The 18,329-nt window shown below is 39.3% G+C and overlaps 1 protein-coding gene and 1 pseudogene across 1 annotated transcript; both read left to right on the forward strand.

Moving 5' to 3' along the window:
• Nucleotides 1-11,907: 11,907 nt before the first annotated feature.
• LOC133753611 (josephin-1-like) lies at nt 11,908-12,504 on the forward strand (annotated as a pseudogene).
• Nucleotides 12,505-14,443: 1,939 nt separating this feature from the next.
• Nucleotides 14,444-17,914, forward strand: CXHXorf66 (chromosome X CXorf66 homolog). Its single transcript, XM_062184336.1, has 3 exons — nt 14,444-14,531; nt 15,201-15,357; nt 17,020-17,914. Exons 1-3 carry the CDS (start codon nt 14,444-14,446, stop codon nt 17,912-17,914), a joined length of 1,140 nt encoding a protein of 379 aa, XP_062040320.1.
• Nucleotides 17,915-18,329: the final 415 nt, after the last annotated feature.

Genomic DNA, 18,329 nt, shown 5'->3' on the forward strand with positions numbered 1-18,329 from the left:
TTCATTTTATTATTTAGCTTCATGAGATATATGTGCATGTGTATTTTTATATGTTTGATACACATACAGTTAATATATATGTGTGTGATATATATGTATAAAATCTATATCGGTATCTATCCATCTACCTATATCTTATGATAAATCACCTATATTCCTTTATAGGTAATTTACTAACAGAACTTCAGTTTATATTCCCCATTTTTTTTCAAAACCCACTGGTTCTGCCACTTATTAGCCAGGGCAAATTTATCACACTACTAAGCCATTCTGAGCTTCAGGAGACTCAGGGGTAAAATGAAGATTATAATGCAATGATAATGCCTACCTAGCTGGCCACTAGGAAGATTATTGTGAGAATTTCATGCCTGGCACCCAGTAGTACTAACAGGAGCTAGCTTCTCTGACAGGCAATGCTTTAGGATATCCAAAACCTCCAGCTTGAGTTAGTTTTAAAGATTTAGTGAAACCAGTCCGTTTTTCTTGATTTGGGACTGATTTTCTTCTGCTATGCTTCCCATTTCTTATGCACTCTCTGAGAGAAAAAAAAATCTTTGATCATTATAGCCTTTTTCCAGTGTAACCTTCGGTCACTATTGCCTTGGTGTTTATGTTCCTTGCCCACAGGATGGCAGAATAGGCAAAGAATTGTGCAATGGATACTGGAATATCAACATCTCCTTTTCAGGATAGTCAAGACCATCTAGAAAACAACCTATTGCAATTCCATTAATACCAGTCATTGAATAAATTGAGACTGGACTGACAGTTTGGATCAAACTTGCTTCTCATCCTTTACATGGTAAGAAATAAAGCACATCCAGTGACATGAGTTTTAAACAAAAGATTTTAAACATAATTTATAGTGCTAAAATGCTTCCTACAAGTTTTTACCAGAGGTCTTGTGGATTTATATGTTTGTGAAGACACTTGAGAGCACACATGTGTACACGTGTTGTGACCATGTATAGGTGAGAATGCATATGCCTTTGCACTGGCAGGGAAGTCTTGTTGGTTAAACACAGGCACATAAGGAAGGGAAATTGTTAATAACCTTCTCACCAGCAATATACAAGCTTGCAAAGAGAAATAATGGTAGTAAGTATCAGCAGGGTGGGCATTTGATAATCTAGTGAATGTTGATCTGTCTCACTTTATCTCAGTACCATGCATGGTGCTACAGACGTATGGTTGGGGGTTGTTCCAAAAACAAGCATGTTGGGCCTGCCTTTGGCCTACTTATCTGAATCAATGGCTCAGTGACCCCTATGGTATTATTCTTTCGTTTATATACACAATTTTTATTAGTTTTCTTGTGGGTGCAAATGACAAACCCAATTCCAACCACTGAAATAAAAGAAGGGATGTATTACCACACATATTCAAACCACAGAAAGAACAGGGATGCAGACAGCGTTAAAAACAACAGATATTATGGCTCTTCTTAGAAAACTATCTTTCATCTTTTTGTTTCTCTTTACATCAGTTTTAGTCTCTAAAATTAGTTTATTCCTGCCAACAAGGACAATGTCAAAGGCAACTTGATGTTTTAATGCTAATAGTAAAGGAACATCTAGTCCATATGTTTTGAAAAATCTTAGGGGATATCTCTTATTGGCCAGAGGGAAAACTATTACTGATCTAGCCTGAGGTACATTCCTCCTTGTTCCAGGAGGGAGAGTTCCTTGATTGCTAGCTCTTACCAGGACTATTTGGTTGAGGGGAGGAAAGGTGGTCTTCCAAATTAATAGATTTCCTGTTCTAAGCAGATAATGGACATGGAAAAGAAAAGACTTGAACTTAAAGTTCGATAATTCAACCTATTCATTATGTTGTTTCTATATTCTGTCAATATTTTTGTGGTTATTTGTCTTACATTTAAAGTCAGGTATTGCTGGGGCCTGTGCTATGGCGTAGCAGGTGGAGCAACTGTCTGCAGTGCCAGCATCCCATATGGGCGCCAGTTCAAGTCTGAGCTGAATCAGTTGATGGAAGACATCTCTCTCTCTCTCTCTCTCTCTGCCTCTGTAACTCTTTCAAATAAGTAAATAAATCTTTAAAAAAAATAATGTCCTGTATTGCTATATTTCTATGTCTTCCTATATCATTTTAACCCTTTTTGAGTGTACAATTTGGGGGCATTAAGTACATTCATGTTGCTATGTAACCATCATGACATACATCTAAAAACTTTTCTATTATTACAAACTGAAATATAATACCCATTAAACAATAAGTTTTCATTTCCTGCTCTGCTGAGCCTCTGGCAACTACCACTCTACTTTCTACCTCTGAATTTTAGCATTCCAAGTACCTGATATAAGTGTAATTATACAATATGTTGCATATTATTTAGCATAATGTGTGGTTTATTCATGTAGCATATATTGGAATCCCTTCACGGGACTGGCATTTTGGCTCAGTGGGTTAATTTGCCACTTGCAACAGGGGCATTCCATAACATAGTGCTCATTTGAGCCCTGGCTACTCCACTCTCAATCTTTGTTTCTGCTAATGTATCTGGGAAGGCAGTGGAAGATGACCCAAGTGCTTGGGCACCTGCCAACCATGTCAGAGACCAGGATGGAGTTCTAGGCTCCAGGCTTCAGCCTGGCCCAGACATGACTGTTGTAGCTATTTGGGGAGTGAACCAGTAGATGGAAGTTCTCCATCTCTCTTGGTCTTCTCTCTCTCCCTTTTTGTTCCATATTTCCAAATAAATAAATTATTTTTTTAACAAAAGAACCCCTTCCTTTTTAAGGCAAAATGATATTTCATTATATATATTTTAAAAGATTTATTATTCATTTGAAGGCAGAGTTACAGAAAGAGAGAGACAGAGAGATCTTCTACCCTCTAATTTATTTCCCAAATGGCTGCAATGGCCAGGGCTGTGCCAGGCTGAAACCAGGAGCCTGGAAATCTACTTTAATATCCCACATGCGTAGCAGGGGTCCTAAGCACTTGGACTGCATCCTGCTACATTCTCATGCACATTAGCAGGGAGCTGGATTGGAAGTAGAGCATCAAGGACATGAACTGGCACTCATATTGGATGCTAGTTTTGCAGGTGGCAGCTGAACCCTCTGCACCACAATGCCAGCCTGTGTACCATATATTTTATCATTCATTCATCAATAGGCAGCTAGACTGTTTAGACTTTTTGGCTATTGTAAATAATGCTGTTATGAACATGAGCATACAAATAGTTCTGTGATTTTTAAAACCATGAAAAAAAACTTATGCAGAATAAATTCCATTTATGTATTGTATGTATACATATGCATCATGTACTTAGATATGTAAATGTGTAGAAAGAGACATGAGATACATAAAATAAATGTGATATATACATACATAAAAAGAGAATATTATTTGGGCATAAAATGATGAAATCCTGATCGATGGCAACTAAACAAGCATCTAAAATGATACCCATTGAAGTGAAATGGACACTATGAGAGACAATGACATGATCAGCCCTTGTCTTGACTGTTGAGGAACAACTTACTATTTTATTCCTTTTAGTATTTTTGTTGTTGTAGTTGTTGTTGTTGTTGCTCTGTTTGTTCTACATAAGACCACTGGTTGAACTCTGTAAAAAAAAATGAAATCCTGTTATTTGTGGTAATATGGACAGAACTTAAGGACATGATGTTAAATGAAATAAAACAAATACAGAAAGAAAAATGCCACATGTTCTTACTCATTTTTGGAAGCTCAAATATGTAAATTTCATAGAAGTAGAGGGTAGAATAGTGGTCACCAGAGGTGGGAGGGCAGGGGAGAGTGAAAGATAGATAGAAGTCAGATACTGGGTACCAAAATACACTAGATGGGTATTCTAACGTTATATAGCATAGTAGAGCAACTATTTTCTACAACAATTTATTATGTGTTTTAGAATAACCAAAGGAGAAAGAATGTGAAAGCCCTCAAAAGAGAATTAGTAATATTTGAGGAGATGGAAATGCCAATTACCTTGACTTAATCATCACACATTTTATGCATACATATAATGATAATATTGTAACCCATAAATAATTGCAAGTATTATATGTGAATTTAAAACATTTTTTCTAGAAAAAATACCTTAAAGATTCATATCAAACTTTTGAGTCATTGTCACTTTAATGGGAACAGACTGGGGTAAGAAATGAGTCCATAACTTTTTTCATGTATGTATGCATTTTTTGTATTTTTTATAATGAGTGTAGACTATCATATAAGTTATGCAATTCTAAAATGCAATTAAAATAAAGATTTCAGGCATCTTGGCAGGCTATGGTTAAGAAATAAAGCAAATTTCAAGAGGTCAGAAGAACTCAAAGGAAAAAGGAAATCTCACATGCCTCTGATCTGAATTTTTTTTAAAGATTTATTTTATTTATTCAAAAGACAGAGTTACAGAGAGAGGTAGAGAGGGAGAGAGAGGTCTTCCATCCGCTGGTCCACTCCCCAGATGGCCTCAATGGCCGGAGCTGCGCCAATCCGAAGCCAGGAGCCAGGAGTTTCTTTTGGGTCTCCCAGGTGGGTGCAGGGGCCCAAGGACTTGGGCCATCCTTTACTGCTTTCCCAGACCATAGCAGAGAGCTAGATCAGAAGAGGAGCAGCCGGGACTAGAACTGACACCCATGTGGGATGCCGGCACTTCAGGCCAGGGCTTTAACCCACTGCACTACAGCACCGGTCCCTTGATCTGAAATTTTTATAAGGTACACATATTATTTTTTGATTAAAAAAAAAACTAAAGGGAAAAAAATGTTGAAGGCACAAAGTAGAATTGCATTGTCAACTGAGGCCCAGCGGGAAGCACTAGAGATTCATGAGGCAGCAATGCCAGCAAGTTTCCCACCCCATCTGGATCCTCTCTTCACAGGAAGAAGGCAAGAGCTCAACCTCACCCTGCAGGTGTTGGAAAGAGCTTTGGTACTATCAATTTCACAGAACAGGTGCCAGCCAAACAATGGGAGTAAGGTCATCAGATATAAAGGGGAAACTCAGAAAAGTGGCAAAGGATCAACTCTTGAGATAAAAGGAAAGAGAAGTCAGGAACAGGCATTCTTTACACAGAATCATCAAACAGAGTTTGATGTGGCACAGTGGCACAGCCAGTTAATCTGTGGTCTGCACTGCTGGCATCCAATATAGGTGCCAGTTCGAGTTCCAGCTGCTTCACTTCTGATCCAGCTCTCTGCTGTGGCCTGGGAAAGCAGCAGAAGGTAGCACAAGTCCCTGGACCTCTGCACTCACGTGGAAGACCCAGAAGAAGCTCCTGACTCTTGGTTTAAGCCTGGCCCTGTTGTGGTTGATGTAGTCATTTGGGGAGTGAACCAGCAGATGGAAGATCTGTCTCGTTCTGTTTCTTCATCTCTCTCTATAACTATGCCTTTCAAATAAATAAATGAATGTTAAAAAGAATCATCAAACAGAGCCCAGGTGCAGTACTGGGGCAGATGTTCTAGAAAGATTTCCAAGCATCTTAGAGACAGCTCTGTTATAAGTTCCTTGGTAAGTTTTGGACCCTGCCCTTCTGTTTTTTAAAGTGCACAAGGATGAAGATGGACCTGAAACCACAGAGCTGGGATTAGGGTGATGGAGTGAGACAGAGTCTTCAAATAAGGAATAGATTCTGTCATTATTTAAAATGTGCAGTGGGTTAAGCTACCACCTACGATGCTGGCATACCATATCGCAGTGTTGGTTCTTATCTTCTGCTCTGCTTCCAATCCAGATACCTGCTAATGTGCCTGAGAAAGCAGCAGAGGATGGCCCAAGTCCTTGGGCCCCTGCACCCACGTGGGCGACTCTGATGGAGTTCCAGCCTCCTGGCTTCTCTCTGGCCCAGCCCAGGCTGTTGCAGCCAACTCAAGAGTAAACCAGTAGATGGAAGATCTTTCTCTGTCTCCTTCTTTCTGTAACTGTCTTTCAAAAAAACAAAACAGAAAAAAAAAGCTTTCAAAATAAATAAGATGCTTGATCGTGTATTTTTGGTATTAATTTTGACCTTTCAAATATTACAGTAAAATATTATTTATCTCGATTACAGAGTTTAAGGGTACCCTTAAACTTTGTTTTAGAGGCAAGTGCATCATGAGGTTTCAGCCTAGTTCAGGCAACAATAAAAACAATAACAAATCATCAAGAAATGAGTTTCAAAATGTATCTATCATATACAAATTTAATAAAAATTCAGCCCTAAAATTTGAGTGAACTGAAAAATTTTTAACACGTTAGTCACATGAACCTGCAAATTAAATACATCATTATAAATCTATTAAAGCAAAAACTAAAGTGTTTCTGTGTCCATTGCAAAATATGAAGTTAATGTTCAAATCACTATCAACACTATTTCTGAAATATTGGCTTTAAAATATTGCCTATCATTTATCTATCACTAGGGAAAAAAGTGATGTAAAAAAACTGACAGATATATGCTTCCACTTTATAAGCGATATCTGAATTAAAACAACTTTATTCAAAAAGAAATAAAATAACATTTGATGATTTTCATTCAGTTAAATGGTATTTGAAGAGCAGGATTATTTAGAGCTTCAGGGTAAAAGCAGGTTGTATTTTCTAATAAATATTTAATTTTGTTTTGTACCAATGGTCTCAAATGCATAATTTCTAAAAGGCTGCAGTCCATATAGGACATGTTCCTTCATCTCTTTTCGATTAATTTTAGAGAGGAGAAAATACACTTCAAGGCCCTTAAGCACATACCCTTTTCATAATCTGGCTCCTGTCTGCCCACTCCAGCCTTATTTCATTACCCTCCCTCTTTTCCTGGGCATTCTTCATTTTGGTCATATGGAAATAAAGTTCCTCAACCATGCTTTGTGCATAAAGATTTCTCTGTCTGCAATGCAAGGTCCTTTCCTGACTTTTTTGATTTAAGGACATCCTCTTTATATTAATAACACAAATAAGGACAAATCCCCCACCTCAGCTCAAGGTCATTTCCTCTAGGAATTGTCATTCTGAATAGATATTCCTATGTGTGCTCCTATGGTGCTGCACCCTGTGACACCACAGCCTCCATGACAGTATAAACCTGTACTCTTGATTTTGGATTGCCCCTTTAAGTTCCTGCTTTCTCAGGAAAATTACTTAAGGCATGGTGGCACTATGCCAGACAGACTGATTGCAAGCCCTTTCAATCTCAACTGGCCTCACCAGCATTTCTGCATACCTACTCCCTCCTACCAAATCCATAAAAACATTCCAAAAATTTGTAATGGAAGAGGCTGATTTCATCATTACTCCTGATTCCTTACTTGACTGCCTCCTAATAATCTTTCTCTCCACAAAAAGACCCTAGCTTCGGTGATTGGCTTTCCATGCACAAGGGCAGATGGACTCATTTTTTTTTTATTTCAGTAAAATTTCCTAGTGATTAGTCATTACTTGCATTAGATTTCAAACTCCTTAAAGGCAGGGACTGTGTCGATTTGAATGTTCACATCCTAATGTGCAAGCTTCTTATCACATAGTAGACACTCAGCAATTTTTGTTCAATGAATGACTCAGCCTTGGTAACTCCCATCCCTTCACATCTCATGTTGTACCCATTATCAAATCCTGTTTATTCAAACATCAAAATATTTCTCAAATTACTTGATTTTTCTGTGTCTTCACCAGTACTAGCATGCTTCAAGCCACTAATATTTTTCATGTGGACTTCTGTAACCTAATTGTCTTACTACTTTCTTCCACTTGTGCTTCTCCAGTCTACTCCACACACGACAGCCAGAGTGGTTTTCCTCAAATGCAGATCTTAGCATGTCACTCCACAGCGGTGGTTTCCAAGTATCCTTGGTGTAAAGTTCAATGCTCCTACATTGGCCTAAGAGGCCTAAATTTCTCTAGCCTTAATTCCCTGACCTTGTCTTGGTTTTTCCAACTAGCTACTCCCCCTTCCACCATAGTACCTTTGCACATGTGCCTCCTCCACTTAGACCATACTTCTTTTTCATTTTCTCATAATTCACTCATATTCATCTTTCATAATTCAGCTTCAGTATTGCTCCCTCAGGGAAGATTTCCTTGACCTTCACGATGATCCAATCACCTATTTTTAGTTCTCCTGGCACCTTTAAAATATTTATCACTGCTTATTTTTGTTTAATGTCTGTTTTCCCACACTCAATTATCTCTAATACTGGAACCTCAGTGGCACATAGGGTGCTCTCAGTAAGCATTTGAGAATGATTTACTGGTAATTCATGGTGATATAAGACAAAATTGAAGGAACTAGTCCATTTGTGGGGATGTACTATGATTTCCCCATTGCCACAGAACTCTATAACCACATGCACGGACAATTCTTATAAGTAGGTTGTCTTTGTTCATATATAATTCAGAAACTGGGATAGGCAGAGGGTAGGCAAAACAAAGGGAGCCTAGAGGATACACTAAGCAGAGAATTTCATGGTTCCTCTACTACAGGAACTTAGGCTTCAAAGCTCTAAGAAGAGTACACTCCTTAAAGAGAGGATACTAGCTCATTAGTCATTCATCAATAGGATACAGTTGTCAAGGAAAACTCCACAAATTGAATGTTGTGGGCATACAGCAGCCCTGAAACATCTTCTTTCCAAGTAGTATTCACAACGAAGGTTTAACTTAATGAATACATCAACTACCATATAAACATTTTTATCATTAAAGGGAAATAAATTCACGTTATTAGCCAGAGAAGAGCAAAATTCCCAACCATATCACATCAGATAATTTTTGCAGTCTTTCTATTCTCCACAGCATCTGTTTCAACCCTTCTCCATTGTTCTCAAATTTCACCCCTTCCTTCTTTTAAAAAATTACTTCTACTCTTAATCTGTTAGGAAAACAGAAGCCATCAGACAAAAATTCTTCAAAGTCCTCCTACTAATTCCCTCATTCTCATCTCTACCTCCATCTTCATTGAATATGTGTCAGATTCCCATCCTTTTTTTTTATTTAGTAAATATAAATTTCCAAAGTACAGTTTATGGATTACAATGGCTCTCCCCCCCCCCATAATTTCCCTCCCACTCGCACCCCTCCCATCTCCCACGCCCTCTCCCATTCCATTCACCTCAAGATGCATTTTCAATTATCTTTATATACAGAAGATTGATTTAGTATATATTAAGTAAATATTTCATCAGTTTGCACCCACACAGAAACACAAAGTGTAAAATACTGTTTCAGTACTAGTTATAGCATTACTTCACATTGGACAACACATTAAGGACAGATCCCACATGAGAAGTAAGTACACAGTGACTCCTGTTGTTGACTTAACAATTTGACACTCTTGTTTATGGCGTCAGTAATCTCCCTAGGCTCTAATCATGAGTTGCCAAAACTATGGAAGCCTTTTGAGTTCGCCGACTTCGATGAGAAACAGTGACTTGATCAGCTCTTGTCCTTACTGTTGATGTACAATGTAATACTTTATCCATTTTAGTATTTTTTTTTTGTTCTAGTACTATTGGTTGAACTCTGTAATTAACACACAATTATTCTTAGGTGTTTAAATTTTAACTGGAAAGAACGGGGCCAGATTCCCATCCTTTAATCTCAACTTGTATCCACCATGAGGAATGATATTTTTACAATAGCATTCTTTCCTGTTCCCTAAGAAGCCTGGCTCCATCACTTAATACAGTTCTTTCCCGTGCCTTCAACATTTTCTTGCATAAGCTTTTCCATAAACTTTCTCTTTTTTAAAAGATTTATTTATTTACTTGAAAGAGTTACACAGAGAGAGAAGGAGAGGCAGAGAGAGAGTCTTTCATCTGCTTGTTCACTCCCAGATGGCTGCAATGGCTGGAGCTGCGCCAATCCGAAGCCAGGAGCCAGGAGTTTCTTTTGGATCTCCCAGGTGGGTGCAGGGGCCCAAGGACTTGGGCCATCTTCTACTGCTTTCCCAGACCATAGCAGGGAGCTGGATTGGAAGTGGAGCAGCCAGGACTTGAACCGGCACCAATATGGGGTGCCGGCACTGCAGGCAGCGGTTTTGCCCGCTACAAAACAGTGCTTTGTTTCTCCCACCCCTATAAGCTTTTAATTGAGCTACTCTTTTCCATCTTATAAAAAATTCCCCCAGGGGGGCTGGCACTGTGGCACAGCAGGTTAAATGCCTGGTCTGCAGTGCCAGCATTCCATATGGGCACTGGTTTGAGCCCCAGCTGCTCCACTTCCCATCCAGCTTCTTGCTAATGAGCCTGGGAATGCAGCTAGAGGATGGTCAAAGTCCTTGGGCCCCTATACCCACATGGGAGACCCGGAAGAAACTCCTGGCCCCTGGCTTCAGATCGGCTCAGCTCCAGCCATTGTGGCCATCTAGGAAGTGAACCAGCAGATGGAAGACCTCTTTTTCTACTTCTCTCTGTAACTCTGTCATTCAAATAAATAATCTTTAAAAAATATCAGAAGTACTTGTTATTGTTGCCTATTCCACTTGCCTTGAGAAACTATCTTCCTTCGGTTTCTAGGATATCACACTTTCCTGATTTTGTTTCCCATCTCTCTGACATTTATTTTTAATTGATATGTAATAACTGTGCCTATTTGTGGGGTACAGTGTGATATTTCAACACATATACTGATCAAATCAGTGTGATTGAAAACCAGGTGATTGTTCTACTTTTGAAACTAAGGAGAAAGCATTGATAATCTCTGAATTACCTACTGGGTCGTTCTTCCCTTGCCTTGAAGAAGGCAGCACTTTCACAAATAGCTCTATGATGCTTTTTTTAAAAAAAAAGATTTATTTATTTGAAAGGCAGAATTAGAGAGAGACAGAGAGAGGGAGAGGCAAAGAGAGAGAGGTCTTCCATCCTCTGGGTCACTTCCCAAATGGCCGCAACCGCTTGAGCTGGGCCTATCCGAAGCTGGGAGCCAAGAGTTTCTTCCAGGTCTCCCACATGGGTACAGGGGCCCAAGTACTTAGGCCATCTTCTGCTGCTTTCCCAAGTGCATAACATGGAGCTACATCAGAAGTGTAGCAGCTGGGACTGAACCTGGGTCCAAATGTGATGCTAGCACTACAGGTAGAGGCTTAACCGTCTACACCACAGTGTCACTCCATGATTCTATTTTAAGAAATCCAACAATCTTGCTTTATTTCATCCTGTGTCATTTCCCTTTGACTCATACTGGCAGTTTTCATGCTGAGGTAGCTAGCTAAACCTGTGGTTCACACTCATATTAATCTCTATTAAAAGACCACTTGCTTTGGAGCATGTGCCAAGCAAGGGCCACTGATGCCTAGCTCAGATGCTCAAGCCCTCCCCACCCCCCGTAGAGGGAAGCTCAGGTGGTGGTCTAAGGTGGCCCGCAAGAAGGTGAGAGTCTGCACTCAAGACATGGAGGGCTGTCCCAAGGCCCCAGTGCAGCCTGTGATCCCATACCACCCAGCCCCTACTAGTTCCTCAAATTGAGCATTGTATTCACCACCCATGCCTTGTTTCCTGACTCAGTGGTGTCCTGGTTGGAAAGAAATGGGAGAAAAGGAACGATGTGACTGACTTCTTTCAGCCCTCCTGTGTTAGTGCCTGGTTGGCATTTGTAGAAAGGAAAATACAGTGAGAAAGCCATGTTTTTTTATACAGGGGTGGGAGGGGAGAATGGGGACAGGGAAATAAGATCTTACATTTTTTATATGATTTTTAAAAATTCTGTATTTTAACAGTGATGGTGAAATAAACTAAGTTATTTTTCTGTCAAGAAAAGAAAAGAAGTGGATTTTTTTTTCTTTGGATTCCAACCTTTTCTCCTAGTAACAGAGCATAAATCATGGATACCAGAGAATAATGTGGACCTCAGGAATCCTGGACAGATTGAGACACTTCCATCTTCCTCAGGAGGAAAAAGTGGGGGTATTGCTAGCTTACTCTGAAATCTAAAATGAAGAATATGAGTTGTGTGCCTTGGAAAGGAGAAAAGGCCAAATTGGAATCTTTGGAGCTGCCCCAGGCAGCACCCCTACATAAGAAACAGTGCAGGGAACTCTGTGCCCTCCATGCTCTCAACAATATCTTCCAGGACAGCAATGCCTTCACCTTGGAAACTCTGCAAGAGATTTTCCAGAAGTTGTCCCCAAACACCATGGTGACACCCCACAAGAAGAGCAAGCTGGGAAATGGGAACCAATGTGAATGTCATCATGGCAGCACTTCAAACCAAAGGCTATGAAGCTTTTGGTGGGACAAGTGCAGAGCTGTCAGTGTTATTGCTCTCACTAACATCATGGGCTTTATCATGAATCTACCCTCCAGCCGGTGCTAGGCTCCACCCAAGTTGCCACTCAAAAGGCAGCACTGGATCTGTGTTCATGAGGCGGGAAGGGCCTATTACAACCTCAACTCCAAACTCAAGATGCCCGAGTAATCTGGAGGTGAGAGCGAGCTCAGGAAATTTCTGAAGCATCATTTGTGAGAAAAGAACTCTGAACTTTTGCTGGTGGTACCCCAAGAGGTGGAGGCCCATCCGAGTTGGAGGGCTGATACGTAACAATTCCACCCAGCCTTGCCCTCACTTCTACTTTCCAGTCCTTTGTGATATTCTGTGGCCTCTACAGTGGGGCTGCCCTTGCCAAACATCTCATCAGGGTGTGTCCCCTTAAGATTTGGCAATACAATGGGATAAATGTGTAAAAGTTATAAGAACCACTCAGCATTGTTTGCTCCTGGAAAGGAAGGTAGGAAGGAGCTCTGCACACTTAGGGGAAGCTGGAACAAGGTAGGTGCGTCCAAGATCACAGACTTGACGCAGGTTCTGTTGGAGTTTTCCACTGCTGTGCCAGACTCACTGCAGACATTGCCTTCACCTTCCCTCTCCTGTTGCACCAGCATGTCTGAGGATACAGGAATGCAAAGCCATATGACTGGCTTGAAGGACCCGGAGCATAAAGGTCTCTCAGGAAACCATCTCTAAAACCCCAGGAGAAGCACCCTATGCTGTCTCCCGGCCTTAACACCACCTTTATCCCCATTTTGAAGGGTAGTGTAGTTAGCCTCAGAGTTTTATAATGAGGAGTTCACTAAAATTCCAAGCCAGTGGGTGAACCCTGAAGTCTTCTAGTATGACAGGTGAGGTAGATACCTCAGAGGATGTGGCTGATTTTCTATACTCCAGTTTTGTCCCTGCTATCTCACCATATTGATTTAGGAGGCTCTGGAGCAAAAGACAGCTTTCCCAAATGGCCCACTCTGGAAAAGTCAGAAAAAAAAAGTCTGCTTTTGACATCAAATCCCACTAGTTTGCGATGGAATTGAGTGAAAAAGGAATGCACAGAGTAAGAGCAGCCAGAATTGGTAGAAGTGCTGGCACTGCAGGAGGCGGCTTTACCCACTACACCACAGCATCAGCTCCTAAGTTTCTAACATGACCTTTTGTCTCTCTTTTAAGATTTATTTATGTATGTGAAAGGCAGAACAATGGTGTTGGAGGGGTAGCAGAATAGAGAGATCTTCCATCTGCTGGTTCACTCCCCAAATGGCCACAATGGCCCTACTTGAGCCAGGCCAAAGCCAAGAACCAGGAACTCCATCCCAGTCTCCCACAAGGGTAGCAGATGCCCAAGTATTTGGGCCATCCTCCGCTGCTTTCCCAGATGTATTAGGAGGGAGCTGGATCAGAAAGGGAGCAACCAGGACTCCAATGGGATTTAGAACCATAAGCAGTGGTTTAACCTGCTGCACTACAATACTAGCCCCTTGGCATGCACTTTAAAAGTCTTCTTCATTCTACCAATCAACCAGTTATGAAGCAGCTTCCACATGTTTAGGTATCACAGTAGCACCCTACTTCTCAGTTCCAATGTCTCTCCTAGTTTGGGCTGCTATAACAAATGACCATTGACAGGGTGACTTATAAACAACAAAAATTTATTTTTCACAGTTCTGGGGGCTAGAGGTCCAAGAACAACATGCCAGCATGGTTACATTCTCGTGTGGCCCCCCATGGTAAAAAGAACAAACCAGCACTCTGGCCTCTATTCTGAGGGCCCTGATTCTATTTTGACCTAATTATCTCTCAAAGGCCCTACCTCTTTATAACACCAAAGTGGGAATTAGACGTCAACATACGAGTTTTGAAGGAATACAAACATTCAATCAATAATAGACTTCAAAGTACCTCCTTACCATTTAATAAGGAGAAATACCTCTTCAATGCTATTTTCCCCTACCTTCTCTAAATAACTTCTCTTTACTTAATAATTTCTCAACTCTCTTGTTTTGAATTTGGTAGCATATTTGATGTGAAGGACAAATATTTTAAATCATTTGATAAAACTTGTTCACAAAAGCTTATGGTTCCCCATGGTGAGATTATGTCATCAGAATGTGATGCAAAATGATAGTGATGTCATAAACCTCTAGAACTGTCTGAACCACATAAAACACAGTAGTTGCCTTAGAAGAAGAAACATTTGAACACAGTCCTGGACATGAATCTTTTTATTTATGTCCTACTTTTGTCCATTTGGACAAATAATGGTTTAAACACAAATGAAAGCAATGGATCTTTTACTACAGGTATGTAAATTATGATCTGTTATAGTAAGTGTTCAAGAGTTTCATTAGAAAATATAGCTGTATTTAAGAAATATTTTGCCACTTCAGTGTTACCATTAGTTAAGTTTTCAAGAATTTCTAGCATAATAGTTGATATTTTTACTTTTCTGTGAAAAATTCATGTAAAATATAGGCATAAAAAGTACAAACTTATGGTCTGCCTTTTTCCTCCTTCACTATCCAATCCACCTCTTCCCAATCTAAATATATAATACTATATGAATGAATCTGGTGTGGAACTTAATATATAGTAAGTTTTTGGCAAGAGTTTACTCTTGTCCCATTCACTTTTCCATCACATACATTCACCTGCACATTAACGTCCAAGTATACTCACACAAACATGACAGACATAGACACACTCAAAAGCCCAGATAATATGGTAAGCAAGCCATGGTGTAGGGGTAATATACAGATAATAGTACAAAGTAGCCAAAGATGCATCCCAGATTTGACTTCTAGACTATGGCTAAAGACTTGATAGAGAAAGGAAAGAAAATGGGCATACTCTATAGTTTTAAAAAAAAGTGATAAATTGATTTGATTGTGACATATAGTGGCAACCCACTACCAAAGCAGAAGAAAACTTGGTTACCAAACACATTGTCTGATAATATAATCTCTTTACAGCAGCAAAACGCCTTGAATTAATGGAAACAAAAATGGACAATTTTAGAAAACATCTACTCATTATCATAATTGGTATTATGATCATATCCTTTGTCTTTACTTGCTTTTGTTTTCTCCATTATAATTGTATGAACGATGAGATCTCCAAAGGAGCAATGTAAGTTTTACACCTTTAAATTAAGAATGTAATTGGAATGTGTGTATACATATACTGAAGATTTTATTGTTGTTCAGATTACTTAACATTAACTTTAGATTTTACAAAAATACCGACCTCCTGTGGGTGGGTATTTTTACTTAAATTATGTCAGCTCTTAAATATTCTCAAGTACATTATCTTTTTTTTTTTTTGACAGGCAGAGTGGACAGTGAGAGAGAGAGAGAGAAAGGTCTTCCTTTGCCGTTGGTTCACCCTCCAATGGCCGCCGCGGTTGGCACGCTGCGACCGGCGCACCGTGCTGATCCGATGGCAGGAGCCAGGTGTTTCTCCTGGTCTCCCATGGGGTGCAGGGCCCAAGGACTTGAGCCATCCTCCACTACACTCCCTGGCCACAGCAGAGAGCTGGCCTGGAAGAGGGGCAACCGGGACAGAATCCGGCGCCCCGACCGGGACTAGAACCCGGTGTGCCGGCGCCGCAAGGTGGAGGATTAGCCTAGTGAGCCGCGGCGCCTGCCGGCTACTCAAGTACATTATCAATTTTAGCCTAAATTGTTTCCTATTCAGGGTTCAGCTTAATCCCAGGTTACTAATTCATTATAAATTTAGTCTAGGAAAAGAGGACATGAATATCTGAGTAAGATGAGAGAATGAAGAGAGTGACAGGGGTTGTGCCTGTTTTCCAGTCAATGAAATATTTTAGATAACATGCCAGTTTAATATTTAATAGATGGAAAATCAGTTGCTGTTGTTACATCATATCCATCCCTGCCTGTCATAATTGAGGATACTTTCATAAGTTTATAGAAAATGGAATTAAAAGACAATTTAATAGTTTATTAAATTTAATATTGATTATTTTTAAAAGATAATCAGTTTATTTTGGTGCATTTTTCAATCCCATGCATATGAGGAGTTTTCAAAAAAGTTCACAAAAATGCATACTGTGAAAAAACGTGCATGAATTTCAAATAGTTTGTTCCAAAATAAACTTATCTTTTATTTTAATTTTTCCACAAACTTTCTGAAATTCCCTTGTAGGAAAATCAGGCTGATCTTTATCAGCATGAATTTTTAGTGAAAACTTCCTAATCCAAGGACTGGCTACTAAAATGTGGTAATATTTTTCTATTTCTCTAGCTTCAGAAGAATATTATGAACAAATATTCATGTATAAATAACTTGATATTGTATATATTATAAGAAAACAACGACTTTGGTCTAAAGAAATTTTTTTTCCTCTGACATGTTATCAGTTTCTGGTTGTGCTATAAAAAGTTTAATTTCTGGAATAAGTAAAATTCTCTGTTTCTCACTCTATCTTAAGAGTAGATTAGGGGACTGGCATTGTGGCATAGTGGGTAAATAAATAAATTTTAAAAAAATAGAGTAGATTTGAAATAACTCTGTGTCACTCCATATATAGACTACATGGCTATCAGATGTGGTTAAAACAGTAAAATATTCCAAAAAAGCATGAGTTCATATCTATAACTTGAGTCACAGCTTTCACCATATTCCAATTCTGTGTTCAGTTTTCTTACTATAGCCAAAAAAAAAAAAAATCAAAGGCCTAAACTGACAGAACACCCTTAGTTTTCTTATAATAGTAATAGGACTCTTCTGTTTAAAATTATTATACTCCAAATTTTCTACTTTCAGGGTCAAGAAAGAAGGTATAGCAGCCAAATCTTCCCTGTCATCCAAAATATCATTCAGCGAATTCAGGCCACTTGGTTCATACAGTCCAGAAAAACAATCCATGCTATCTGGTATTGACAAGCTATCTGGTCCCTTAAGTCCAGGAAAGTCATCTATACCATCTAGTGCAGAAAAGTTAATCAGGTATCCAAGTCCAAGAGAGTCATCTATATCATCTAGTGCTGAACCTTTAATCAAGCCATCAAGTAAAAAAAAGTCACGAAGGCCACCAAGACCCTCAAAATTTCTCAGGTCATCGCACATGGAAAAGTCAAATAGAACACATAATCTAGAAAGGCCATATAAGTTAGATCATGCCCATAAGCTAGTCAATCAAGGCAGTCCTTCCTATCCAGTCAAGCCGGTCAGGCAATCCTCACCAGCTTATCTACACTGTCCAACCTGGTCAGCCAAGACAGTATGTCCATATCACCCACAAAATCAAATCTTGCCATTTAATCCATCCATACAGAAATTTTCTAGGCCATCCAGATGTCTTAAACCGAAAAAATCATTGGGCGTAGGCAAGGCAGCCAGGTTATCCAGATCTCTATTAGCCAAGAGTTGCCGATGTTACAAAGAAAGATGCCTTGTTTGCAAAAGTTCTGAGCCTTTAGTCAATGATATTCCTGAGTCAAAGAAGAAAAACACTCAAAAGCTACCTGTTTCAAGTAAAGTAAAGCCTTTTCCCAGATCCTTTCAGAAAGTAGATTCCTGGTACAATGTATACCATGATAATGTGAGTGACAGTGATGTAAGAACATATGACAGTAATGATGACAGTGATAGGGAGATAACCATTATTTGCAACATCAGGTACAATGAAGTCATCCCTGAAGATACCCTAAATAATTAAGAGCTCAAGAAAAATAAAGTCCAACTGTAATGGAGCAAACTTATACCAACTATTTTATGCTCATCCTCCCTTAAGCTACTGATAGAGGGAAAAATCCACTCATGATCACTATCAAGATTAGTCTTATCCATCACGGAGGCGATTTGTTTTTAAAATAACAATTAAATGCATAACACAAACTATTATTGTTATTGTCATTGCATTTTAGAAGTATAAGGTTCTGTTGAAACATCTTAAAAATTTTTAATTTTTAATAAGTTTTTAACAGATTCAATGTGATTTGTAGATACAATTCTAAGAATATAATGCTATTTCTTTTCTCCCTCTCTCTCTTCCTCCCCCTCTCTCCCTCCTATTCTCTTTCTTTCTCCCTTCCTTTTTTTTAGTTTTTTAGATAATATACTTTAAAATTATG

The sequence above is a fragment of the Lepus europaeus genome, chromosome X (assembly GCF_033115175.1).
Source record: "Lepus europaeus isolate LE1 chromosome X, mLepTim1.pri, whole genome shotgun sequence".
Taxonomy (NCBI): Eukaryota; Metazoa; Chordata; class Mammalia; order Lagomorpha; family Leporidae; genus Lepus; species Lepus europaeus.